Source organism: Heptranchias perlo, chromosome 2, assembly GCF_035084215.1.
Source record: "Heptranchias perlo isolate sHepPer1 chromosome 2, sHepPer1.hap1, whole genome shotgun sequence".
Taxonomy (NCBI): Eukaryota; Metazoa; Chordata; class Chondrichthyes; order Hexanchiformes; family Hexanchidae; genus Heptranchias; species Heptranchias perlo.
The window spans coordinates 118,823,279-118,851,014 of record NC_090326.1 but is presented as its reverse complement, the minus strand read 5'-3'; the positions used below and the strand labels follow the sequence as shown (position 1 = coordinate 118,851,014).

The 27,736-nt window shown below is 41.3% G+C and overlaps 1 protein-coding gene across 3 annotated transcripts in view; it reads left to right on the top strand.

Annotated features, from left to right (window-relative positions):
• The window catches only part of akap9 (A kinase (PRKA) anchor protein 9), a 248,150-nt gene that overhangs the window by 54,615 nt on the left and 165,799 nt on the right, over nucleotides 1-27,736 (top strand). For all 3 annotated transcript variants that reach the window (XM_068006479.1, XM_068006470.1, XM_068006463.1), the window contains exons 10-17: nucleotides 406-619; nucleotides 6,577-6,653; nucleotides 7,151-7,295; nucleotides 15,507-15,604; nucleotides 16,695-16,806; nucleotides 16,985-17,216; nucleotides 18,072-18,153; nucleotides 27,289-27,648. In XM_068006479.1, coding sequence (XP_067862580.1) covers nucleotides 406-619; nucleotides 6,577-6,653; nucleotides 7,151-7,295; nucleotides 15,507-15,604; nucleotides 16,695-16,806; nucleotides 16,985-17,216; nucleotides 18,072-18,153; nucleotides 27,289-27,648 — 1,320 coding nt within the window. The remainder of the gene's footprint in view (nucleotides 1-405; nucleotides 620-6,576; nucleotides 6,654-7,150; nucleotides 7,296-15,506; nucleotides 15,605-16,694; nucleotides 16,807-16,984; nucleotides 17,217-18,071; nucleotides 18,154-27,288; nucleotides 27,649-27,736) is intronic.

Here is a 27,736-nt window from a genome sequence, read left to right as displayed (position 1 = left end):
TCCTTGAAATGCTATAATTAATTGAAGATTGTAGAAATTTATATTTGTTATTTGAACAAATTCTTGTGAGCATTCTGTACACTACGAAAGTGTGTTCAAATTACCAAAAATTGTTCCAAAGTATCTACAACAAATACACGAACTGCCTGGTATCTGCAATACTAGTTTCCTTGTCAGTAATGGTATATTAAAGTTCTAATCCTGGTCTTGACTTATGTTTGCAAGTGGCATATACTAAAGAACATTTTATGCCATCTTGCATTGGGCCAGGAGGTTGATCAGAGTGGTGATGATTCTATTTTTGGTTGGACTATTCTGCCCTTTTGAGGGGTGGAAGGAAATAGTGGTTTGTGTGAGAAAAGAGGATGAAAAATAAAGAAAACTGATCTTTGTGTTTATTGACAGGCTGAGTTAAAGCTTCAGTTGGAGGCTCAGCGCATCAGTCTTACTCAGATTTATGCTGCTCAGCTGGAGCTTGTCCGTGACAGTTTGAAAAGTGAAAAAGAGACCGCCCTTGAAAAGCTTCAGGAGAAGCTCACAGCCAGCTATACTTTGGAAATAGAGCAGCTTCAAGCACTGTATCAGCAGGAATTACAGAACTTCAAAGCACCTCAGAAAGGTAGTGGAACCAGAAGACCTCAATAGTGACAACATAGATTGAACCTGTTTAGTACAAAACCAATGCATTTCACTCCCTTTTATGTTTTAATTTTCTTTTTAAATAGTCCCAGTCTTTGGAAACAAGTTTTAGTTTCTTTAAACATTATTCACAATGCACAAGGCACTACTTGTAGCACGCACACTGTCCTGCACGCGTCCCATAGTTATACAAACAGATGCCCATCTCTCCCTTGTAGGGAAATAGAAAACGTAGCTTTCTGCGAATTAACTTAAAACCACCAAAACCTTTATTGCTTTAAGGAGTAACTAGGAGAGTGCAAGTAATTTCATGTTGATCAAATTTCTGCCTCAGCTAGACAGATATTTTAAATTTAAGAACAATTTGGTTTCCTGTTTTCATCCCAAGTATTTTATATTGGATTAATTTATATGATTCCCTTATGAGCAAATTGGATGGAGATTTCTTCAGTGTTTTTCGTACCATGGAATGTATACTCCTGTTAAGTTGCTAAGCAAACAGCACTGAAACCTAGAAAATGTTCTCTTCATTAGAGCACTCTGGAAATTGGCCCAGCAGAGAATTATTCGGATTTGCACAGGCAGTCATTTCTAGGTTAGATTAATAGTTGCTGGGACTCATTCATACCTATGGCATGAAATAAGTGTCTTTTCCTCAGATATTTACCTGCAAACTTGGTGCCAACTATTTCCTCCCCTCTCTATAAGGATTATGAACACCCTCCCACTGGCAAGGAACCAGATAAAATTTATATTAAATTTGTCTAACATTCTGAGATTCCCAGGAGCCATCACATGCCCATCCATGCCCCAACCATCTGCCACGTGCATCCGGTAGGGTTTGTCTATCTGCTTCTTCTGCAGAGAAACTTTCGCCATATAACTGTCTTCCTTCTCTCCTCCCACCCCTGATGCCTAGGACTACAACAGTCAGGAACATGCCACAATGCGACTACTGTAGCATGCTCCCTCAGGTTTCTCATTTTTTCTGCTCCCTCTTGCGTATCTGCTTTTCTCGTTGTAAGGATCCTCATGTGGCAGTGCGAATACAATAAGAAATGGGGGTTGGAATTGTTGAGCATCAAATAGTGAGAAAAAGAGGAAGATGTAAAGAAATGAAATAAAAGTGAAGGAGTATACAAAAAAGATAAGTAAAGAGGATAGGAAAATAGAAGTGACTGAGGTGAAGGTGAGGAAAAATTATATGTGCGTGCACAGGAGTCAGTCTACAATGAAAGATTTTTTGACTTTGTTTCAGCAGGTCTGTGGCCCATGTGGTGAAACAGGAGATATGCTGTTGGGGAGGGGGAGGAGAGAGACAGAAAATTTACTTGGACCCAATTAAGTGGCAAAGGAGGAGATGGGGACCCTGTTTGATGGGGGAAGAGGGCAGAAGAGAGAGATCTTTCTAGGTGGTGATGTGAAAGCAAAGGTACAGCTATTTGTTGAAGAAGGGTTGAAAGAGAAGCTATTGGTGGCAAGAGAAAAGACAAAACATCATGAAAAGAGAAGATGGGGAAAGAGAATAGGGGAGAGGCGCACACAAACCTTGTTGAGCGGAGTAGGTAAAGTGCAGCAAGAGAGAAAGAGAAATCCAGTTGTGGCAGGGTACTTTGCTGAGAGTGGAAGGGACTGTTGCTATCAGGACTTAGCAGGCCCACATTATAAAACACTATCATACAACTCCCCATTACTAACACCATGGAAAATCCACAAGTGTATATAGAACCATAGATGTTTATAGCATAGAAGGAGGCCATTCAACCCTTCACCAGCCTATGCTAGCTTTTTGCTAGAACAGCCCAAAACTAATCCCACTGCCCTGCACTCTCCTGGTAGCCGAGTATTTTCCTTTGCTTCAAATACTCATCCAATTTTCCTTTAAAAGATGCATGGTCACTGCTTCAACCACCCACTGTGGTAAAACAATTTTCTGTGTAAAACTTTTCCTAACCCCCTTCCTCTTAGGGACTCAAGGCGGATTTTAAATTGATGACTCCTCATCATTTACTCCCCAACCCATGAAAATAGTCTTTCCCTAGTCACTCAATCAAATCCCTTCACATTTTTGAAAACCTATATCCAACTCCTTTTAGCCGTCTCTGCTGCAGCTGCAATAGTCTCAGTATTTCGTAACTCCTCATAACTGCAGAGTTTCCCATCTCTGGTAGCAACCCAGAGAATCTATACTATATTTTCTCCATGACTTTAAAGACCTTTCTACAATGAAGTGTCCAAAATTGCACAGTACTCTAATTGTGGCCTACTCAATGTTTTGTACATATTCATAATTTTTTCTTTACTCTTGTCCCTATTTATAAAACCTAAAATGCATTGATAGTGACCCAACGTGGGGGCAAGCAACCTTGGACCTGGTCCTGTGTAATGAGCCAGGATTAATTAATTAATGTCCTAGTTAAGGATCCCCTTGGAATGAGTGACCATAACATGGTTAAATTCCATATCCAATTAGAGGGTGAGAAGGTTGGTTCTCAAACAAGCGTACTGAGCTTGAATAAAGGAGACTATGATGGTATGAGAGCGGAATTGATTAAAGTGGACTGGGAAAATAGATTAAAGGGTAAGATGGTACATGAGCAGTGGTGTTCATTTAAGGAGTTATTTTACAACTTTCAAAAAAAAAATATTCCACTGAGGAAAAAAGGGTGTAAAAGAAATGACAGCCATCCGTGGCTAAGTAAAGAAATTAAGGATAGTATCCGACTAAAAACAAGGACACATAAGGTAGCCAAACTTAGTGGGAGGATAGAAGATTGGGAAGTCTTCAAAAGACAGCAAAAAGTAACTAAAGGATTGATTAAGAAAGGGAAGATAGATTATGAAAATAAATTAGCAAAAAATATAAAAACAGATAGCAAGAGTTTCTATAGTTATATAAAAAGAAAAAGGGTGGCTAAGGCAAACGTAGGTCCCTTAGAGGATGAGACCGAGAAATTAATGGTGGGAAACATGGAGATGGCAAAAATGTTGAACAAATATTTTGTTTCAGTCTTTACGGTAGAGGACACTAAGAATATCCCAACACTGGACAAACGGGGCTCGAGGGGGGGGAGGAACTAAATACGATTAAAATCACTAAGCAATTGGTACTCAGTTAATTAATGGGACTCAAGGCGGATAAATCCCCTGGACCTGATGGCTTACATCCTAGGGTCTTGAGGGAAGTGGCAGTAAGGATTGCGGATGCTTTGGTGATAGTTTTCCAAAATTCCCTGGACTCAGGAGAGGTCCCGGCAGATTGGAAAACTGCTAATGTAACACCCTTATTTAAAAAGGGTAGTAGGCAGAAGGCTGCAAATTATAGACCAGTTAGCCTAACATCTGTGGTGGGTAAAATTTTGGAGTCTATTATTAAGGAGACAGTAACGAAACATTTAGATAAACATAATTTAACAGGACAAAGTCAGCATGGCTTTATGAAGGGGAAGTCATGTCTGCCAAATTTGCTTGAGTTCTTTGAGGATATAACGTACAGGGTGGATAAAGGGGAACCAGTGGACGTAGTGTGTTTAGACTTCCAGAAGGCATTCGACAAGGTGCCACATAAAAGATTATTGCTCAAGATAAAGAATCACTGGATTGGGGGTAATATTCTGGCATGGGTGGAGGATTGGTTATCTAACAGGAAGCAGAGAGTTGGGATAAACGGTTCATTCTCGGACTGGCAACCAGTAGCCAGTGGTGTTCCGCAGGGGTCGGTGCTGGGTCCCCAACTCTTTACAATCTATATTAACGATTTGGAGGAGGGGACCGAGTGTAACATATCAAAGTTTGCAGATGATACAAAGATGGGAGGGAAAGTAGAGAGTGAGGAGGACATAAAAAACCTACAAGGTGATATAGACAGGCTGGGTGAGTGGGCGGAGATTTGGCAGATGCAATACAATATTGCAAAATGTGAGGTTATGCACTTTGGCAGGAAAAATCAGAGAGCAAGTTATTATCTTAATGGCGAGAAACTGGAAAGTACTGCAGTACAAAGGGATCTGGGGGTCCTAGTGCAAGAAAATCAAAAAGTTAGTATGCAGGTGCAGCAGGTGATCAAGAATGCCAACGGAATGTTGGCTTTTATTGCTCGGGGGATAGAATATAAAAACAGGGAGGTATTGCTGCAGTTATATAAGGTATTGGTGAGACCGCACCTGGAATACTGCATACAGTTTTAGTGTCCATACTTAAGAAAAGACATACTTGCTCTCGAGGCAGTACAAAGAAGGTTCACTCGGCTAATCCCGGGGATGAGGGGGCAGACATATGAGGAGAGGTTGAGTAGATTGGGACTCTACTCATTGGAGTTCAGAAGAATGAGAGGCGATCTTATTGAAACATATAAGATTGTGAAGGGGCTTGATCGGGTGGATGCGGTAAGGATGTTCCCAAGGATGGATGAAACTAGAACTAGGGGGCATAATCTTAAAATAAGGGGCTGCTCTTTCAAAACTGAGATGAGGAGAAACTTCTTCACTCAGAGGGTAGTAGGTCTGTGGAATTTGCTGCCCCAGGAAGCTGTGGAAGCTACATCATTAAATAAATTTAAAACAGAAATAGACAGTTTCCTAGAAGTAAAAGGGAATTAGGGGTTACGGGGAACGGGCAGGAAATTGGACATGAAGCTGAGTTCGGATCGGTCAAGGCCCTGTGGGTGGCAGAGCGGGGCCAAGGGCTGAGTGGCCGGGTCCTGCTCCTACTTGTGTTCTTTAGATTTGAGGTTAGGATCAGATCAGCCATGATCTTATTGATCGAGGGGCCGATTGGCCTACTCCTGCTCCTATTTCTTATGTTCTTATGTTTTATCTATCTGTACTTCATGCTTTCAAGGGATTATATATTTGATCCCCATGGTCTTTCTGTTCATCCATACTCTTCAGTGTCTCCCTATTGATTGTATGCTGGTATTCCTTGTTTTTCCTCCCAGTATAGATTACTCTCACTTATCCACATTAAATTACATCTACCAGTTGTCTGTCCATTCTGCTAATTGGTGTGTCTTCCTGAAGACTTTTACAGTCTTTGCCGTTGTTTGCCAAGCCACCTACTTTCGTGTCATCGGCACATTTTGAGATTGTGCGCCCTATACCCAAGTCCATAATCATATACACCACTTCCAATCTTTCTCCAACCTGAGCAACACTACTTTACTCTAACTTTATATCATGTCTGTCAACTGACTTTGTTTCCATGCTGCTACATTTCTTCTTGTACCATCTGCCTGAATTTTTCTAACAAGCCTCTTATGAGACACCTTATCCAAACACCTTCTAGATATCCATATGTACTATATCTACTGCATTTGCTTTATCCAATTGATCTCTTCTTCAAAAAAAACTATTAATATTTGCTGAACATGAGTTGCCTTGAACAAATATATGCTGGCTGTCCCTGATTAAATCATGCATTTCTAGATGTTTACTAATTTTATCTAGAGTTATGGATTCTAAAAGTTTGCCCACAACTGACATAGACCAGTTAGTCTAATGTCACCTGGTTTGTCCTTCTCTTTCTTCTTGAATAAAGATGTTACATTGGCTACTGTCCAGTCCCAAGGCACAATTTGCATCATTAAGAAGGATTGAAAAATTGTGGTCAGAGCCTCTGCTGTCTGACTTCTTTCAAGCCAAGGGTGGATATCATCAGAGCTCGGTGACTTATTCATCTTGAATTCCACTAACTTTTCCAAATCAATTTATTTTCTCACTTCCATAATTTGAAGATTTGCCACTGATGATCTGTTGACCTGCATGCCAATTTCTGCCTGGTTAATTTGGGGTAGACGCTTTGTTACCTCACTGAACTTTGCCTTTTTCCAGCCAATTAACATTATCTTTGACTCTTCATTATCCTTTTCTATTTTAACATTGAACAGTTTGTGGCTAAAGTTCTCATTGTGCTTGAATGTAACAAATGGTTATCGTTTAGGCTTTGAAGAATCTTCACAAACCTTGATAGAGAAGCTCAACAAGAAGATTTCTGATGAATGCATGCAACTTGCTCAGGTATATTGAAAGACTTGGAAATGTTATATTATTGGAAAGTATGCTGAACCTTTGTTTGCAGAACTGTATTCTAATTGTTTTTGCACGTTTCAATATAAGCTTGTTTTTCTGAGCTGCTAATACTTGATTTCTGCACTGAATATTAAAAAATCAAGTTGAAGTAATCAACTATTCATATTTCTGAATAAACAGTTTTTGTATGCTGTTTCTGCTACAGCCATCAAAGAGCTAAAAATGCTTTATCCTGCAACATAAATCTTTTGCATGGTTAAATACAGTGAAAATTACATTAAGGGTAAACATAACTTGTAATATTTATGGACAATCGTACTAAGTGATCAAAAAATTAGGCTACATGCCATTTTTTTTAAGAAAAAGCTACAATTTTGCTTGCAAATGAAGTTGAGTGATGTAGCTGTGTTTCTGTACCCACCTCGTGCAGCTGCAATGTTTTTTGAGATTGACATTGTCTGAATTAAGTGTTTTGGTTTGGACAGTCATTTGCCAGTATACTAGGTGAAGATTATTTCATAGAAAAAAGAGAACACGAGGATCAATCTGCGGCAGCTTTAGCATTGGGAAATACAGACCATATTGAAAAGGAAGACCAGGTGCATAAGGACCTCACTGAAAAAACAACAGGTAAGCTACTTTCTAGAGTAGCACGTGATAACTTTGCAGCTGTTAAGAGTAACAGATCCACACGGAGATATTTAATTTAAGTCCCACTCATACTCGTATCTAAAATCTAACCTCTGTATGATGGTGTACATATTGTGAATTAGGTAACCTGCGTTGATTTATGTTTCAGAACATTTGGGTTTTGTGTAAATTAAAAAAAAACGTGACTGGAAATCTGAAATAAAACAGGAAATGCTGGATATTCACAGCGGGCTAGTCAGCATCTGAAAGAGAAACAACAGTTAATGTTTCGGGTGAGACCCTTCATCAACTGCCTATTGCAATTTGGCTGTTCAGCTCTCCAGATTGCAGTTTCCATAAACTGATCCACGTTCTCAGTGATCTAAAACATGCAGCATTCAATATGCCATGAATGGGGGTCGCATGCCACAGGGCCAACAATTACCCTTTTATTGAGATACTTGGCACACGAAGTTGGCTGGGTTCCCTATTGTGCATTCTCTAATTGGTGGAAAAACACAGCATAATCTGATTGTATAGTTCTGGCTAAATCAGCAAGTTGATCTTACGAAGAAAGAAATTTACAGAATCAAAATTAATATAGTTGAACAAAATACTATGCTAAACTTCCACCTTATTTTATCCAGACTTGAAATTAACAGCGTTCCAAAATCTGAGAAGCGAAAAAAATTTCCAAAACCTTTTTACAATCTTTAAATCTTTACTTGGTGTACAACTCCTGCTGTCTTAGAGTTCTGTTTCACTGCCATGATGTAGAAATAAATGGTAAAAACAAGTGAAGTAGACATCCTAAGACAGCTACCTTAATATATTCCTGTCTGTGTTCCTCAAATAAGCTGGTCTCCTTTGAAGTGGAGACCAACTTATTTGAGGAACACCCCTGCTCATAGCAGACCTTTCCTATTGGGCATGCAATGTAATAATGAATTGACTTTATCTTTTAAGCAAATAGAGCCTGTTTGCTAGTATTTATATGTGTTCTGAATCTTGACTAGCATATCAAATAGTTTGGTCCTCAAATACTCCCTAAGCATCTGTAAGCTTTACATGCAATCAGCATTTCAAAGCCAGGAGAATCTCCCTGATGCCAATACTATGGAATGACTTCAGGAGGCCACCTTAACCTACAAGCTCCCACAGAAATTTGTATAAAGCTTGACATTGCTTGTGTATTTGCTTTCACTTAGGTTCCCAAAGCAAAGACAATGAAAACCCTTTTCAGATGCAGGTGACAGTTTCATTTTAAACGTGCAATACTTGCACAGCAACAATTCATGTTGTAAAAATGTACTTCAAAAGTCTTTAGGACAGAGCTTTATTTCCAATATGCTGCCATGATCAGGAAGAGAGCACGTTTATTGGACTGACCAAAGCAAAGAAAACAACCACAGAGTTAAAATGAACTGTACAGATATGCTAACTACTTTCACAAAAAGCTAGCTAATGGGTTTACCCATTTCCTAACCATGACTAACTATCTGCACCTCTGTCTGTAACTTACCACCACTGAAACCATCATCCACATCTTCGTCATCTCAAGGCTTAACTTCTTCAACGTTCTCATTGGCGCTGCCCTGAGTTCCACTGTACATAATCTCCAGTTTGTCCAAAATTGTTCTGCCTACCTGCATCTATTCTGCTTACCTGTCATTCCTGTCCTTGCAAACTTCTATCAGGTTCCCAACTCCAAAGCCTTGTCATTGTTCACACATCCCTCCACAGTCTCTGCCTTTGTAAGCACCGTCAGAGCATACCCTCTGCTCTTCCAATTTTGGCCTCTATACGTTCTGGCCTTTCTGCACTCAACCTTTGGTGGCAGAGCCTTCAGCTGTCTTCCCCTTGCCCTCAAATTTTCTTCCTGAACTCCTCTGATAATCTCCTTTCATGTCACTTTCAAAAGCCTCCTCAAATCCCCTCTCATCGTTTCATGTCTTTGGTCACTTCCTCTAACTCTATTACTGAAACTCAGCTTCTTTGTCCCCCCTCTTTTACTGTAATGTCTGAGAAAATTAGCCACTTTTACAATTGCTACCCCCTCACTGGCAATGGAGTTAGCCTAGGGCTAGATACCTTGCAGATCTGGCACTAGAGTTTACAGTTTTAATATTCCTGTTTTCTACTTACATTGTGGAACTACAGAACACCTTCGAGACCAATTTTCAACCACAGTTGGGGGAGCCCTTCACCGGTTGATAACCAATACTGTCTTCAACAGATGGGGCTGTCCAGAGATGCATCTTATCAGAACAATTTGTAGTTATGTGGCACTTTTAACATAGAAAAATGTCCCAAGGTGCTTCAGAGATGTAAAGAAAATGGACACAGCTAAAGGAGAGATTACAAGGAGTGACCAAAAACTTGGTCAATGGGGTGGGTTTTAAGGACCAGGGGGAAATGGAGAGCCAGGAGTTTAGGGAGGAAATTCCAGATAGTGGGACTTATGCGGTGGAGGGCATGGCCACCAATGGTAGGACTAAGGGAGGAGGAGATATATAAGAGGCCGGAGTCGGAGGAATGAAAAGTACAAGAGGGGGTTACAGAAAGAGGGATGGATGAAGTCATAAAGGGATTTTAATACAAGGATGAGAATTTTAAATTTGAGACATTGGGGACTGAAAGCCTGTGTAGATCAGCAAGGACAGGCGCGATGGATGAGCATAACTTGGTATGGGATCTTATGAGGACAGCAGAGTTTTGGATAAGTTGAAGTTCATGGAGGATGAGAGGGCGGCCAGGAGAGCATTGGAGTAATTGACTCAGTGACAATGGCATGAATAAGGATTTCAGCAGCATATGGGCTGAAACAGGACTAGGGGGAGGTTTGGTTTAGTGGGTAGGGGCAAAGCAGCAGAGGCAGTTGACTGGATGATCTCTATCTTGGAGATGAAGAGAGCCATGAGCTCCTTGCATTTATAGTTGATAGTGGTGGGGTAGGGAAGAGAGGTTTAAGGAGGCAATTGGTAGAGGAAAAAAGGAGCCTGGAGCTATCTTGCTCACCAGGATGATCCTGGAATAGTGGTCTGTTTTGGCAGAGGACATCCTATACGTGTGTGCGTGTGTGTATGTATTTATATGAATGCATGTGTATGTGTATGTCTGTATGTATCGTAGAAGGTTACAGCACAGAAAGAGGCCATTAGGCCCATCAAGTCTGCGCTGGCTCCATGCATGAGCAATCCAGCTAGTCCCACTGCCCCGCCCTGCACATTTTTTCATTTCAAGTACTTATCCAGTTCCCTTTTGAAGGAAATGATTGAATCTGCCTCCACCTCTCCCTCGGGCAATGCATTCCAGATCCTAACCACTCGCTGTGTAAAATGGTTTCTCCTCATAAATGCAGAATTATGAGACAGATGAGAACTTCTGAGGAAAGGTCCATACCCAAAGAGTCTTATCTGTTCTCTCCATAGATGCTGCCTAACCTTTTTGGATCTGAACTGTTTCAGTACTTCAGCAACTCAGTGTTAGCAGCTGCTGTGACTTATGTTTGATAGTAAACATTCCAATTAAGAATTCCTGATTCTGCATTGAATGATAGGAACCAAATTTACCAATTAACAACTCTTTAGTACAGGTACAAAATAGTACTGGTATTCATTCACAGCGATTTATTGTCTAATTCAGTTGAACAAACTTCTCTTTTGAAGTAGAGACAAAAAGAAATCCTGCTGAATGGTCCTGTTTTTAAGTATGTAAACCAGCAAACCTTTTACTGCTGGAAGCTGCTGATTTTCTCCCTCTCTATGACTGTAAAAGACAGCATTGAGATTTCCAAACATGGCAATCAAACAACTGTGGGCACTGCCTAGCACAAAGCTTTGTATGTCAGACTGAGAGAAAGACCATTTGAACAAGAAGGCTACTCAGGGTATGAGACTGTCAAAAGTCTATGTCTCTAAGCTGTTCTCTCTCCTCCTTCCTATCAGATGTAAGGAGTCGTACAACACCAGGTTATAGTCCAACAGCTTTATTTGAAATCACAAGCTTTCAGAGCTTTGCTCCTTCGTCAGGTGAGTATAGGGTTCCATAAAGGCACAGCATATATATTCAGAGAACAATGCCTGGTGATTACAGATAATCTTTCCAACTGCCCGTTATCACACCTCGGCAGAGAGATAATCACAGCAATCAAAGGAGTGGATGGTGTTCAACAGGGAAACATTACATCCAAGAATACTGAATACACAAGCGGTCAGATCACAAAGACAGAGAGAGAGAGATCCAAAAGGCAGAGAGAGAGAGAATGACCGCTTGTATTAAAAACAGATAACTTTTTTTCGCTGGTGGGGTTACATGTAGCGTGACATGAACCCAAGATCCTGGTTGAGGCCGTCCTCATGGGTGCGGAACTTGGCTATCAATTTCTGCTCGATGATTTTGCGTTGTCGTGTGTCTCGAAGGCCGCCTTGGAGAACGCTTACCCGAAGATCGGAGGCTGAATGTCCTTGACTGCTGAAGTGTTTCCCGACTGGGAGGGAACCCTCCTGTCTGGCGATTTTTGTCGCAGTGTCTGCATGGTCTCGCCGATGTACCATGCTCCGGGGCATCCTTTCCTGCAATGTATGAGGTAGACAACGTTGGCCGAGTCACAGGAGTATGAACCATGTACCTGGTGGGTGGTGTCCTCTCGTGTGATGGTGGTATCTGTGTCGATGATCTGGCATGTCTTGCAGAGGTTGCCGTGGCAGGGTTGTGTGGTGTCGTGGACACTGTTCTCCTGAAAGCTGGGTAATTTGCTGCGAACAATCGTCTGTTTGAGGTTAGGTGGCTGTTTGAAAGCGAGTAGTGAAGGCGTGGGGATGGCCTTAGCGAGGTGTTCGTCGTCATCGATGACATGTTGAAGGCTGCGAAGAACATGGCGTAGTTTCTCCGCTCCAGGGAAGTACTGGGCAACGAAGGGTACTCTGTTGGTTGTGTCCCGTGTTTGTCTTCTGAGGAGGTCTATGCGATTTTTCGCTGTGGCCCATCGGAACTGTCGATCGACGAGGTGAGCGTCATATCCCATTCTTACGAGGGCGTCTTTCAGCGTCTGTAGGTGTCCATCGCGTTCCTCCTCGTCTGAGCAGACCCTGTGTATTCGCAGGGCCTGTCCATAGGGGATGGCCTCTTTGACGTGGTTAGAGTGGAAGCTGGAAAAGTGGAGCATTGTGAGGTTGTCCGTGGGCTTGCGGTAGAGTGAGGTGCTGAGGTGCCCGTCTTTGATGGAGATTCGTGTGTCCAAGAAAGAAACCGATTCTGAGGAGTAGTCCATGGTGAGTTTGATGGTGGGATGGAACTTGTTGATGTTATCGTGTAGTCTCTTCAGTGATTCTTCGCCATGGGTCCATAGGAAGAAAACGTCGTCGATGTATCTGGTCTATAGCGTTGGTTGGAGGTCCTGTGCAGTGAAGAAGTCGTGCTCGAACTTGTGCATGAAAATGTTGGCGTATTGGGGTGCGAATTTGGCCCCCATGGCTGTTCCGTGTGATTGGGTAAAGAACTGGTTATCGAAGGTGAAGACATTGTGATCCAGGATGAAGCGGATGAGTTGTAGGATGGCGCCTGGAGATTGGCTGTTGTTGGTGTTTAGTACTGAGGCTGTTGCAGTGATGCCGTCATCGTGGGGGATACTGGTGTAGAGTGCCGAGACGTCCATCGTAGTGAGGAGTGTTCCTGGTTCAACTGGTCCGTGGGTGCTGAGTTTTTGTAGGAAGTCTGTAGTGTCGCGACAGAAGCTGGGGGTTCCCTGTACGATGGGTTTCAGGATGCCCTCGACGTATCCAGAGAGGTTCTCAGACAGGGTTCCGTTGCCTGATACGATAGGACGTCCGGGTGTGTTGGCTTTGTGTATCTTTGGGAGGCAGTGGAAGTACGTGGGATGAGTGCGCATAGGATGCTTTGAAGGTCTTGATCAGTTTGTTGAGCTGGTGGGTGTGTTCTTTGGTCGGATTTGCGGGTAACCGTCTGTAGTGTTCCTGGTTGTCCAGTTGTCAGTATGCTTCTTTGCAATAGTCCGTTCTGTTCTGTATGACGATGGCTCCTCCTTTGTCCACTGGTTTGATGACGATGTTGCGGTTGGTCTTGAGAGCGTTGATGGCGTTGCGCTGTGCTCGGATGACATTCTGGACTGTCTTGTGAGTGCGGCTGATGAATCTGGCGTTGACGCATCTCCTGACAGCTTGAGCATACATGTCAAGCTTAGGGCAGTGACCCTCCGGAGGAGTCCAATTTGACTCTTTCTTCTTCGGTTGCTGTACTACGGATCCCTCTGTCTGCTGTTCCGAGATCGTTGATTGTCTCATTGGGTTCGCTGCTGAAATCTTGGGATTTGTGGAAGAATTCCCGGAGCCTCATTCTCCTGATGAATTCCTTTGTCCGCCGTGAGACCATTGGGGTTCATTTTGGTGGTGGGGCAGAAATTGAGCCCTCGGCTGAGAACTTTGATTTTGTCTGGTTGAAGGGTGTGGTCGGACAAATTGATGATGGACTTCCCTGCGGTTGCAACCGTGTTACTGGGGGTGGCTTGGTTGATGTTGGTGGTGATGCTGAGTTTCTCAAGCTTCCTGCTTTTGGTTTTCATGTAGGCAGCGTAGTTCCGTTGCCTCGTCTGTTTGGCAGTGTCTCGTAGCTGGTTTGCTGTGTCCTGAGTACAGGTTGAGAGTATGGACTCTATCTTGGTTTCGAGGTTGTGGCGTCTGCTGTAGAGTTGGTGTACGAGATGGTTGCGGAGTGTGCCTTTCGGATCTCTCTCTCTCTCTCTTTCTCTCTCTCTCTCTGTCTTTGTGATCTGACCGCTTGTATATTCAGTATTCTTGGATGTAATGTTTCCCTGTCTGAACACCATCCACTCCTTTGATTGCTGTGATTATCTCTCTGCCGAGGTGTGATAACGGGCAGTTGGAAAGATTATCTGTAATTACCAGGCATTGTTCTCTGACTATATATGCTGTGCCTTAATTGTACCCTACACTCACCTGACAAAGGAGCAAAGCTCCGAAAGCTTGCGATTTCAAATAAAGCTGTTTGACTATAACCTGGTGTTGTACGACTCCTTACATTTGTCCACCCCAGTCCATCACTGGCATCTCCACATCATGCCTTCCTATCAGGTGATAGATAATCCTATTTAACTATTGAGGTTGAACTTCTTTCTAAGAATATGGTAGATTGTACCAATCACTGGTTTTGTGGTGGGGCTGATCTGATTGGGTACTTTGTGCTGGCATCGGGTGTATGCCATATGCCCTTTACTTCAATTTTAATTGCCTCTGACTGTTCCAATATAATGAGTGAAAAGTTAAGAATCAAGAATTTTAAAGAGTTGCTAATCATTTTAGGTTGGTGGTGTCCAAGCTGACAATTGTTTACCAGGATGTGATATAGCAAGCATTAATTTCAGTGTAGAATCATAGAATGTTACAGTGCAACAAGTCATTTCACCCATTAAGTCCATGCTGATGTTTTTCTCCCACGTGAGCCATCTAGTTAATCTTACTCTTCTGCTTGCTTCCCAGTAGTTTAACTACAAACTCAGTCCTCTGTTAAACGGTCTGAATTGTATTATGCTATGTTTTGGAGAAATCCATCTTGTAACATGGCACCTGTGACGTATTCTGTTTGATATTCTGTAGTGATGTGATATAACTGCATGTACTTTTGTTTTGCAAATGTGCCTAGAATTCTTGCTTGTAAAGAAAATATATATGTAAATATTTGCATAATTTATCAAATATAAATGAAAATTATTAATGACTCGTTATGTTGAAAATGTGTTGGCCCCTTTATGTTTAATATATCACATTACAAAAAAGAACATTCTGGTAACAGAAATTCTCACAGTCCATGAAAAATTATCATCTTTGGATGCCTAATATATGATGCATTTTCCATGCTGAGGCAATTATGTGAGTTTGCTCCAATTTTAATTGCTTCTTTGATTGTTCCGACAACTGCAGTGGAACAGTTCCTGAATTATCATAAGCACCAAAGCAAGTTTGTGAGGAAGTCTGATTATGAACTGAAAGTCATTTTTAAAAAAAAACATTTTTGAAGACTGCATTAGAAATCATGAGCTGCATCTAGAACGTTATGCTTTCTGATTAGTTATTAAACACAGCCTCACAGTTTTGTAACACAGCAGATTCCCACATTTTCTTTGGTCTATAGTTAGACTTTAAATGTGATTAACTGACCTTATCTTTTGGTTTGTAGCAATGCAAACAAATCTACAGATACTGCAAAGAAAACTACTTGAGGAATACAGTCGACTGATGGTTCTTCAAACACAATTAACTAATGATTTCAAAAAGGCAAGCAAAGCAATTCAATATATCCAAAAGCAGTACCTACTTTTTAGAAAAGTGCTAGCAGATTGATTTCCCCTTTATAAAAGTCTTAGTAAAATTAGAACCAAGTTAAATATGAAAGGATTTTAAGAGAGAATTTAATCATTTAAAAATTAAAATTACTGAGATTGAAGCTAACAAGTGTTTTATTTGGGGTATCAAGCCCCTTCCATGTGCCAGATTAGAATAGATAATGGGCCAGAAATCGTGCAGAGCAGCGAGGCAACGCTTACTGCAGCTCCTGCAAATTAAATTAACGAAAATACTTACTGCGGACTCTGTGGCATCGAATTGCTTGAATTTGAACTTGGAAAAAAAATGTGCGCGTTATCAACCCAGCCTCTCAGCAGTGCGAGTTGCTGCGCGGCTGGAAAAGTGTGTGAGGAGAAGACACGCCCATAAAATCTGTCGGGAAGAGAAGTCGCCCACAGAATCGGGCTGCATTGCTCAAGCAGACTTCATTCATTTAAAGTTATATTCTGTATGTCATTATAAATAAAAATTTTCTTTTCTTTATCAAGCCAAAGAAATAATTGAATTAAATTAAAGAGACAGAAGGGAAAAGTTTTTTTTTAAAATTGAATTTTTTTAATTATAAAAAATTTAATGACCAAAAACTCTTTAAAATAAGGAGTAATATGAGTGTCCACATTTTAAAAAGTTAATTAGCAGCTGTTTGGCAGTCATTAAGACTTACCGCACTGTTAAAACTTAGTTTAGACCTGGTATTTTTAAGTGTACCTGTTTGGTGGCGTAATTAGTTACTTTCCAGCTGGGCAGATAAACAAGTTGGTGCTTTTTCAATGATTTCTCTGATTGCAGCATGCGATGCCCCTTTAATTTGAAGCTGTTATATCGCCTGCAAACCACTAGAGCAAATTCCGATTTCCGTGCTTCACCGCACTGGCAAACGCGGGAACTTGCTCCTTCAATTCGCCACTAAGAACAGAGCGTGCTGTTGAGCTCCTGTTATTTCGGGAGCGATTTCTGGCCCAATGTATTTGTTGTAAATGGAAAGCCTTATTTCATTTCTTAATCTTGATTGTAATTGCAGATTGAAGATCTCCAGGCTGCATACATAAATTTGCAGTTGCAAACTGAAGAAGAGCATGCCAGTTTGCGAATGCAAATAGAAAGCTCACGTGCCAGTTCTCAAGACCTTAATGGTAAACCGTATAGCTTTATTTTGCAGTATACAACTTTTTCATCACACTAGTAGTGAAAACTGCAATTTACATGTATAGAATATGAAGTACGCAGGAAACAAGTACATTCAAAATTCGTTTCATTAATTATATGAAGGAATGGAATATGCAAGTTTGTTTATCTACATTTATTGTTTAGCTCTTAAGGAGCAGTTACGAGTCCGGTCAGCTCGGCTTGAAGAGATTGAAAAGCTAAAGCTGGAGTTTTGCCAACAGAAGGCAGAGTTAGAGGAGCGATGTGCAGAAGAAGTAGAACGTCTGAGGGCTTCTCATGCACAACAGTGCAAAGAAATGGAGGAGAAATACACTGCAGAGATCGTCTGGCTACAGCAAAAACTACAGAAAGTAACTAGTTTACTTCCACAATCCAGGTATGAAACAATTTGATTCACAGCCTGAGTTAGAATGCTGCAGTTCATAACATTTTGGGGCATATGTTCGTGCATCAAGAATAATGAATGTTGCTATAGTACATGATTATTATCTCAGATTTATTACCTCTAATTGTAGAGTTACATAGAGGAAGAAGTTACATTGAAAGAAACTGGATCCAGGGATCTAAAATGCTTAGAGATGTCGATAATGTACATACAAATCAGTTATTTTAGGATCATTGACTTGGAGAGGGGAGAATGAGCATCCCCGTCAAAATTTCAGTTGCAGTTACTCATCTCGTGCAAGTTACTAAATGATTAATAGAGTCTCCTGGCAGTGCTATTCATTCCATTGAATGGGTCCAACTTAATAGACTACATTTTACTTCTTTAAAACATTCACGAGTTGCAAGTTTGCATTTGAAATTCACTCCTTCCTGATGTATATTCCATACGCTTCCTTGGAATGCTTTGTTTCTAATCATCTTCCACCCCACCCTCCCTTGGAAAACTATCATTTAAGTAATTCTAAAAACTTTGCATGTGTGTAGGTGCGTCTTCACCTTCAGGATATTAATAAGCACTGCTACCGCTGAATAAATTCAGCCAAACAATAATTGCATTTATAAAGTACTTTTAATGTAGAAAAACATCCCAAGGCTCTTGAGAGAGGCGTGATCACACAAAAAATGGATATAGAACCAGAGAATGAGATATTAGGAGGGGTGACCAAAAACTTGGTCCATAAGATGGGATTTAAGGAGGGCCTTAAAGGAGGATAGTAGCTAAATGGCTTGATTGAACTCAAACTTATTTTTTTTTGTTCTTTGTTTTCTCCAACTTCTCATTCAGGTCAGAAATAAACGTGTCTGATGAGCAAGTGGCTGGCAGTTGTGCTGTTGATTTAGAACAGCAAAATGCAGAGGAGAATAAGGTAAAAGCAGCAAAGTGCTAATGTATTTGATAGATTATAAAATGTAACCTTTAAATTTGTATATTTTGTGACAGTCTAGTATTAGAGCTTTTGTGTAGAGGGAATTATTGGGCATTTAACTAAGTGTTTAAATACTTTTGGTTAATTTAGTTTCTTAATGTAATTGTAGGTTATTCAGTTACTTGTACCATATTGAATAAAGAGTTTTATAAGGAAAACCAACCCAAATAAGGCCTAAGGATAGTAGTAAAACTTAATGTGAATACAATACTTAATAGTTCAGCCAGACAAGAAGGTAGTTTATTTTTCATGAGCAATGTTTCTTTTGGTTCTTTCTTCTCCTGCTCACTTTCTCGACACTCTCTCTCTCCGGAATGTTCCTACTTACATGTAGCTTAAATATAAATTTAGCTCTTCATTTGTTTCCTCCACATACTGTTAGTTAAATGCAGATTGCTAATTGGGAATTGTGGGACTGATGTCCTTTAAGATATTGTTGATGTTTGGCTAACTGTACATTGCTGCCATCCTGTTTAAAAAGCATTATCTTTCTGGTCAGTCAGTTTCCCCATTCTCCATTTGCAGTGTCGATGTCTGTTTTTCCATATCAGCCATATTATGGTTTCAATGTGAGATTGCCAATTAGTGTAGTATTATGTCCGTCCTGTGTTGTGTGTCCATGTCCATTACAAAACAATTCCACACAAGACTCTTGTAGACTGTAGCCGGAGAATACTTCAGTTCTATCAGTTTGGGCTGGAATTGAGCCGAAGTCCTAGAAGTGAAAGGGCAGTGCACTGCATCGCATAATATCCTCCCACAGAAGAACCTTCTTAAAATGTACAGAGCCCAAATTAAAACTCCATATTGCCTCTCAAGGTAAGTTTAGGGAATCTTGAAGTTTAGTTTTGACAAGTGCAAGCTTTACTCAGTTCAATTCTTAAGAATATAAGAAAAAGGAACAGGAGTAGGCCCCTTGAGCCTGCTCCGCCATTCAATAAGATCATGGCCGATCTTCGACCTCAACTCCACTTTCTTGCCCGATCCCCATTTCCCTTGATTCCCTTAGAGTCCAAAAATCTATCGATCTCAGTCTTGAGTATACTCAACGACTGAGCATCCACAGTCTTCTGGGGTAGACAATTCCAAATATTCATGATCTTCTGAGTGAAGAAATTCCTCCTCCTCTCAGTCCTGAATGACCAATCTCTTATCTTAAGACTATGTCCCCTAGTTCTAGACTCTCCAGCCAGGGGAAACATCCTCTCAGCATCAAGCCCTCCAAGAATCTTTTATGTTTCAATGAAATCACCTCTTGTTCTTCTAAACTCCAGAGAGTAAAGGTCAAATTTACTCAATCTTTCTTCATAGGACAACCCTCTCACCCCAGGAATCAATCTAGTGAATCTTTGTTGCACTACCTCGAAGGCAAATATATCCTTCCTTGGGTAAGGAGACCAAAACTGCACACACTACCCCAGGTGTGGTCTCAGCAAAGCCCTGTACAATTGCAGCAAGTCTTCCTTGCTCTTGTACTCCAACCCCTTTGCAATAAAAACCAACATACTATTTTACCTTCCTAATTGCTTGCTGTACCTTCATGTTAACTTTCTATGTTTCGTTTACAAGGCTACCTAAATCCCTCTGAACACCAACATTTAATAGTTTCTCACCATTTAAAAAATATTCTGTTTTTCTATTTTTCCTACCAAAGTGAACAATCTCACATTTCCCCACATTATACTCTCTGCTACCTTCTGGCCCACTCACTTAACCTGTCTATATCCCTTTGCGTCCTCCTCACAGCTTACTTTCCCACCTAGTTTTGTATCGTCAGCAACCTTGGATACATTACACTCGGTCCCTTCATTTAAGTCTTTAATGTAGTTTGTAAATAGCTGAAGCCCAAGCACCGATCCCTGCAGCACTCCACTAGTTACAACCTGCCAACCTGAAAATGACCCGTTTATTCCTACTCTGTTTTCCGTCCGTTAATCAATCCTCAGTCCATGCTAATAAATTACGCCGAATCCCATGAGCCCTAATCTTGTGTAACAACATCTTATTGAAAGCCTTTTGAAAATCCAAATATACTACATCCACTGGTTCCCCCATATCGATCCTGCTAGTTACACCATCAAAAAACCTTTCATAAAACCATGTTGACTCTGCCTAATCATTATTTTCTAAGTGTCCAGTTACTACGTCCTTAATAATAGATTCTAGCATTTTCCCTACTACTGATGTCAGGCTAACTGGCCTGTAATTCCCTGTTTTCTATTTCCCTCCTTTCTTGAATAGCGGTGTTGCATTTGCTACCTTCCAATCCACAGGGATCGTTCCAGAAGATCAGAATTCTAGAAGATCAAAACCAATGCATCCACTATCTCTGTTGCCACCTCTTTTAAAACCCTAGGATGTAGGCCATCATATATTGCCGTTCCTTCATCGTCGCTGGGTCAAAATACTGGAACTCCCTACCTAACAGCACTGTGGGAGAATCTTCACCACACTAACAGCAGCGGTTCAAAAAGCCGGCTCACCACCACCTTCTCAAGGGCAGTTAGGGATGGGCAATAAATGCTGGCCTTGCCAGCGACGCCCACATCCCATGAATGAATTTAAAAAAAAGGTCCAGGGGATTTGTCAGCTTTTAGTCCCATTAATTTTTCTAAAACTTTTTCTTTACTAATATTAATTATTTTAAGTTCCTCCCTCTCATTTGACCCTTGGTTCCCCACTATTTCTGGTATTTTTTTGTGTCTTCTACTGTTTAACTTCTGTCATTTCCTTATTCCCCACTTTAATTTCTCTTATCTCTGCCTCAGAGACCCACGTTTACTTTTGCTACTCCCTTTTTATATACTTGTAGCAGCTCTTCCAATTTGTTTTTATATTTCTTCCTAGTTTATTCTCATTCTATTTTCTCCCTCTATCAATTTCTTGGTTATCCTTCACTGATTTCTAAAAGCCTCCCAATCCTCAGGCTTACTATTCTTTTTGGCAACATTGTAAGCTTCTTTTAATTGGACACTATCCTTAACTTCTCTAGTTAGCCACGGTTGGATCACATTTCCTGTGGAGTTTTTATTCCTCAGGGCATGTATATTCGTTGGGAATTATGAATTATTTCTTTAAATGTTCGCCATTGCTTATCTACCATCATATCCTTTAATCTAATTCCTCAATCTACCTTAGCCAACTTGCCCCTCATAGCTACATAATTGTCTTTGTTTAAATTTAAGACTCTAGTTTTGGACTTAACTACATCACTCTCAAACTCTATGAAATTCTATCATATTATGATCACTCTTTCCCAGAGGATCCTTTATTATAAGATTACTAATGCACCCTATCTCATCACACAATACCATATCTAAAATAGCCTGTTCCCGCGTTGGTTCCTCGACATATTCTAGAAAACTATTTTGGATGCATTCCATGAACTCATCCTCCTAACTACATTTGCTAATTTGGTTTGTCCAATCTATATAAAGATTAAAGTCCTCCATGATTATTGCATTACCCTTGTTAAATGCTCCTCTAATTTCCTGATTTATACTCTGCTCAACACTATAACTATTGTTAGGGAGCCTGTAAACTACTCCCACCAGTGTTTTCTGCCCTTTGTTATTTCTTAGCTCCACCCATACTGATTCTACATCCTAATTTTCTGAGCGAAGATCCTTTCTCACTACTGTCTTTATATCATCCTTTATTATCAGGGCTGTCCCCCATCCTCCTTTTCCATTTTGCCTATCTTTTCTAAAAGTCAAGTACCCAGTAATATTTAGTTCCCAACCTTGGTCATCCTGCAACCATATCTAAGTAATGGCTACTAGATCAAACCCATTTATCTCTATTTGTGCCATTAATTCATCTATCTTGTTACGAATGCTTTGTGCAGTCAGATACAGCGCCTTTAAATGTAACTTTTTTTTTCCTGATGTGAGCTTAGTCACTAATACACTATTACCTTTGTAAAACTCTCTCTCCCTTCCTGACACACTGTTGTTTTTAGCCAGATTGGTACTCTGCCCTACAGCCTTGACTTTTTAGACTGATTTAAAAAAAAACCCTTACCTGAACCCTCCCCCCCCTTTATTAGTTTAAAGCCCTATCTACCGCCTTAGTTATTCGATTTGCCAGGACACTGGTCCCAGCCCGGTTTAAGTGGAGCATGTCCCACTTAAATAGGACAGCTCCCTCCTCCCGCAGTACTGGTGTCAGTGCCCCATGAATTGAAAACCCTGCTTCCCACACCACTCTTTAAGCCACGCATTTAATCATCTCATCTGTTTGTCCCTATGCCAATTTGTGCGTTGTTCAGCTAGTAATCCAGAGACTATTAGCCTTTGAGGTTCTGCTTTTTAATTTGGTCCCTAGCTCCTCAAACTCCCTCAGCAGAACCGCATTTCTAGTTCTACCTATTGTCGTTGGTTCCTACGTGGACCACAACAACCGGCTCTTCCCCCTCGTGCTCCAAGTTCTTTTCCAGCCACAAGGAGATGTCCATAACCCTGGCACCTGGCAGGCAACACAGCCTTCGGGACTCCCGATCGCGACTGCAGAGAATTTCCAGAATAAAACACACATCTTCTTGAGATCTAAGCAGAAACCTGAGTCTGCCAACATTGGCCATTCATCCACTTGAATGTTTAAAAACTTAATAAATGTGACCTTGTTTGTCATCTTCCAAAATTCTATAGATTCTGGAATAATTCCTGCAGATTGGAGGGTAGCAAATGTAACCCCACTATTTGAGAAAGGAGGAAGAGAGAAAACAGGGAACTACAGACCTGTTAGCCTGACATCAGTAGTAGGGAAAATGCTAGAATCTATTATAAAGGATGTGACAATAGGACACTTAGAAAATAATAATAGGATTTGGCAGAGTCAACATGGATTTATGAAAGGGAAATCATGTTTGACAAACCTATTGGAGTTTTTGAGGATATAACTAGTAGAATTGATAAGGGGGAACCAGTGGTTGTGGTGTATTTGGATTTTCAGAAGGCTTTCGATAAGGTCCCACACAGGAGGTTGGTGAACAAGGTTAGAGCACATGGAATTGGGGGTAATATACTGTCATGGATTGAGAATTGGTTAACAGACAGAAAACAGAGAGTAGGAATAAACAGGTCTTTTTCAGGTTGGCAGACTGTGACTAGTGGGGTATGGCAGGGATTGGTGCTTGGGCCCCAGCTATTCACAATCTATATCAATGATTTGGATGAGGGGCCCAAATGTAATATTTCCAAGTTTGCTGATGACACAAAACCAGGTGGGAATGTGAGTTGTGAGGAGGATGCAAAGAGGCTTCAAGGGGATATAGACAGGCTAAGTGAGTGGGCAAGAACATGGGAGATGGAATATAATTTGGAAAAATGTGAAGTTATCCTCTTTGGTAGGAAAAACAAAAATGCAGAGTATATTTTCTAAATGGTGAGAGATTGGGGAATGTTGATGTTCAAAGGCACCTGGGTGTCCTTGTACATGAGTCACTGAAAGCTAACATGCAGGTGCAGCAAGCAATTAGGAAGGCAAATGGTATGTTGGCCTTTATTACAAGAGGATTTGAGTACAGGAGTAAAGATGTCTATATAGGGCCTTGGTGAGACCGCACCTGGAGTATTGTGTACAATTTTGTTCTCCTTATCTAAGAAAGGATATATAGCCATAGAGGGAGTGCAACAAAGGTTCACCAGACTGATTCTTGGGATGGTGGAATTGTCATATGAGGAAAGATTGAGTAGACTAGGCCTGAATTCTCTAGAGTTTAGAAGAATGAGAGGTGATCTCATTGAAACACCCTAAATTCTTACAGGTCTCGACAGGGTAGATGCAGGGAGGATGTTTCCCCTGGCTGGGGAGTCTAGAACCAGGAGTCAGTCTTGTAATAAGGGGAAGGCCATTTAGGATTGAGATGAGAAATTTCTTCAATCAAAGGGTGGTGAATCTTTGGAACTCTGTATCCCAGAGGGCTGTGGAGACTCAGTCATTGAGTGCATTCAAAACAGAGATCGATAGATTTCTAGATATTAAAGGCATCAAGGGACACAGGGATAGTGCAGGAAAATGCCATTGACGTCGAAGATCAGCCATGATCTTGTTGAATGGTGAAGCTGGCTCAAGGGGCCAGATGGCCTACTCCTGCTCCTATTTCTTATGATTTTTTTTATTATTCTTAAACACGATCCTTGATGTCCTCTGGAGTGCCACACAATTTAAACTCCAACTTATCCAGAATTTCCTTCCTGTACTAAGTTATATTCCCCTACTGCCCCTGTCTTTGCTTAGCTCCATTTTTTTTATTCGTTCATGGGATGTGGGTGTCGCTGGCAAGGCCAGCATTTATTGCCCATTCCTAAATGCCCTTGAGAAGGTGGTGGTGAGCCGCCTTCTTGAACCGCTACAATCTGTGTGGTGAAGGTTCTCTCACAGTGCTGTTGGGTAGGGAGTTCCAGGATTTTGACCCAGCCACGTTAAAGGAACGGCGATATATTTCCAAGTCGGGGTGGTGGTGTTCCCATGTGCCTGCTGCCCTTGTCCTTCTAGGTGGTAGAGGTTGCGGATTTGGAAGGTCAAAGAAGCCTTGGCGAGTTGCTGCAGTGCATCCTGTGGATGGTACACACTGCAGCCAAGGTGCGCCGGTGGTGAAGGGAGTGAACAATTAGGGTGGTGGATCGGGTCCCAATCAAGCAGGCTGTTTTGTCCTGGATGGTGTCGAACTTCTTGAGTGTTGTTGAAGCTGCTCTCATCCAGGCAAGTGGAGAGTATTCCATCACACTCATGACATGTGCCTTGTAGTTGGTGGAAAGGCTTTGGGGAGTCAGGAGGTGAGTCACTCACTGCAGAATACCCAGCCTCTGACCTGCCCTTGTAGCCACAGTATTTATGTGGCTGGTCCAGTTAAGTTTCTGGTCAATGGTGACCCCCAGGATGTTGATGGTGGGGGATTCGGCAATGGTAATGCCATTGACTGTCAAGGGGAGGTGGTTAGACTCTCTCTTGTTGGAAATGGTCATTGCCTGGCACTTGTCTGGCACGAATGTTACTTGCCACGTATGAGCCCAAGCCTGGATGTTGTCCAGGTCTTGCTGCATGGGGTTGTGAATGGAACTGAACACTGTGCAATTGTCAGCGAACATCCCCATTTCTGACCTTATGTTGGAGGGAAGGTCATTGATGAAGCAGCTGAAGATGGTTGGGCCTAGGACACTGCCCTGAGGAACTCCTGTAGCAATGTCCTGGGGCTGAGATGATTGGGGCTGAGATAATTGGCCCCCCAACAACCACTACCATCTTCCTTTGTGCTAGGTATGACTCCAGCCACTGGAGAGCTTTCCATCTGATTCCCATTGACTTCAATTTTACTAGGGCTCCTTGGTGCCACACTCTGTCAAATGCTGCCTTGATGTCAAGGGTAGTTACTGTCACTACACCTCTGGAATTCAGCTCTTTTGTCCATGTTTGGACCAAGGCTGTAATGAGATCAGGAGCCGAGTGGTCCTGGCATCGGTGAGTAAGTGCCGCTTGATAGCACTGTTGATGGTGCAAAGGTGTACTACTTAGTTAAAATTTTGATACACAATCAGCTTGGCATTTTTTCCTTGTCAACATCATCTGATGCAGATAGTTTGACCAACTGCCGATATGTCAACTGTTCTAATTTTTTTGTAATATCTTGCACTTTAGGTAGTTTGGAACTGGCTAGTTTATTGTAGTGAATGATTTTAGTTATGAAATAGCAAGCAAATTCTCAATACAGAATGTCTGGTGCATGGTCTTCCATAATGCTTGGAATTTATATAGAGCACCTTATTGCATTTAAATGTCTCAAAATGCTTCACACAATGAGTTACTTTTGACGTGCTAAATTTGTTTTGTAGGCAAACACAGCAACTATTCTGCACCAGTAGTGTCCCACAAACAGCAGCAAGATGCACGATCAGTTGATTTTATTTGTTTTCGGGATGTGGGTAACTCTGACAAGGCCACATTTATTGTCCATCTCTGGTTGCTCTGAAAAGGTGGTGCTGGACCTTTTCCTTGAATCACTGCAGTCCTTATCGTAATACTTCCGCAACGGTGTTGGGGAAATTCAGGATATTGTCCCAGCAGCAATTTATGTCCAAGTCAGGATGGTATGTGACTTGGAGATGATGGTCTTCCCACATTATTGCTTCTCTTGTTCTTCTTGGCAGTAGAAGTCACAGAAGAGGGAAGTATTGTTCAAGCAACCTGTAGTGCATCCGATGGATCGCACGCACTGTGCCAGTGGCAAGGGCACTGATCAAGTGAATTACTCTGTCCTGGATAGTGTTCAGCTTCTTGAATTTTGTTATGGCTGTATCCATCCAGACGAGTGGCTTAAACCTTGTAGATAGTGGAGAGTCTTTAAGGAAGTCAGGAGATGAGCAACTTGTCACACTGTACCCAGCCTCTGCTCTGCTCTTGTAGCCACCGTGTTGATATGGCTGATCCAGTTAAAATTTTGTTGAATGGTGATTCCCCTAGATGTTGATGATGGGGTACCTGGAGATGGTAGTGCAATTGAAGGTCATGAGGAAATGGCTGGGCTTTCTTCTTAAAGATGGTCGTTACCTGGCATGAATATTACCTGCCATTTGTCAGCCCAAGCTTGTAGCTCAGATGATATCAAAGAAAACTGCAATTCAACTGTTACTTGCTGTTAATTTCTGTTCGAAGTAGCAACAGCTTTTGACATTGAATTCCTTTGGCTGCTGATAATGCACATCAGCAATTTTGATTATTTTGCCGTGTTGTTTTAATAATTGCTCTTAAGTATAAATCAAACTTGTGTATGGCTTGTATATTGATTTACCTGTATTATAAATGCACTCGCTAAGTGGTTAACCAAATGCTTGGTAAAAATGATCCGTTTTGGGGGTTGGTCAATAGAGGCATAAATTAAATAGTCCAACAGAATTAACATTAGATTGTATATTGTGTTACTTCTAATGGCCCAATGTTAATTTAACAGACTGGAGATTCAATTTAGAACTTCGACTTGGCCATATTAAATATCAGCTCCTTAACGAGTGCCATGAGCATTGAATTTTGCTCCTACAGAAGTCTTGTGTGACTTATGTAACAGCATATTTTTTTTAGGTCAAGGCGAAGGTGGATAGCACTCAGGAGCAGCAGTGGCACATGAAACATCTTAGTCTTTCACAACAGCTGCAGATAGCAAGAAAGACCTTGTATGCCAAATATAAGCAGGAGATTTCTGATTTGAAAGAGCAACACAAACGAAAACTGGAACAAATGGAAGCTATGATAAGAACACAATACCATCAGGAGTCGACTAAGCTTGCTGGTATGGAGCCTACCTCAAGGGCCCAAGAATCGATTGAAGGTCACCAAACAGCTCAATTGCAAGAGACTGAAGTGCAAAAAAGTGAATATACTCACTTTACACATCTTCTGGAGAAGCAATATGAAGAATGCATGCAGGAAGAAATAGCCAAGGTATGATAAGTCTTGTTTAAGACTGAGGTTCAGCAAGAATATAGCAGAACATCAGTGTCAGCTACCCAAGAGATTGGTTAAAAGTGGT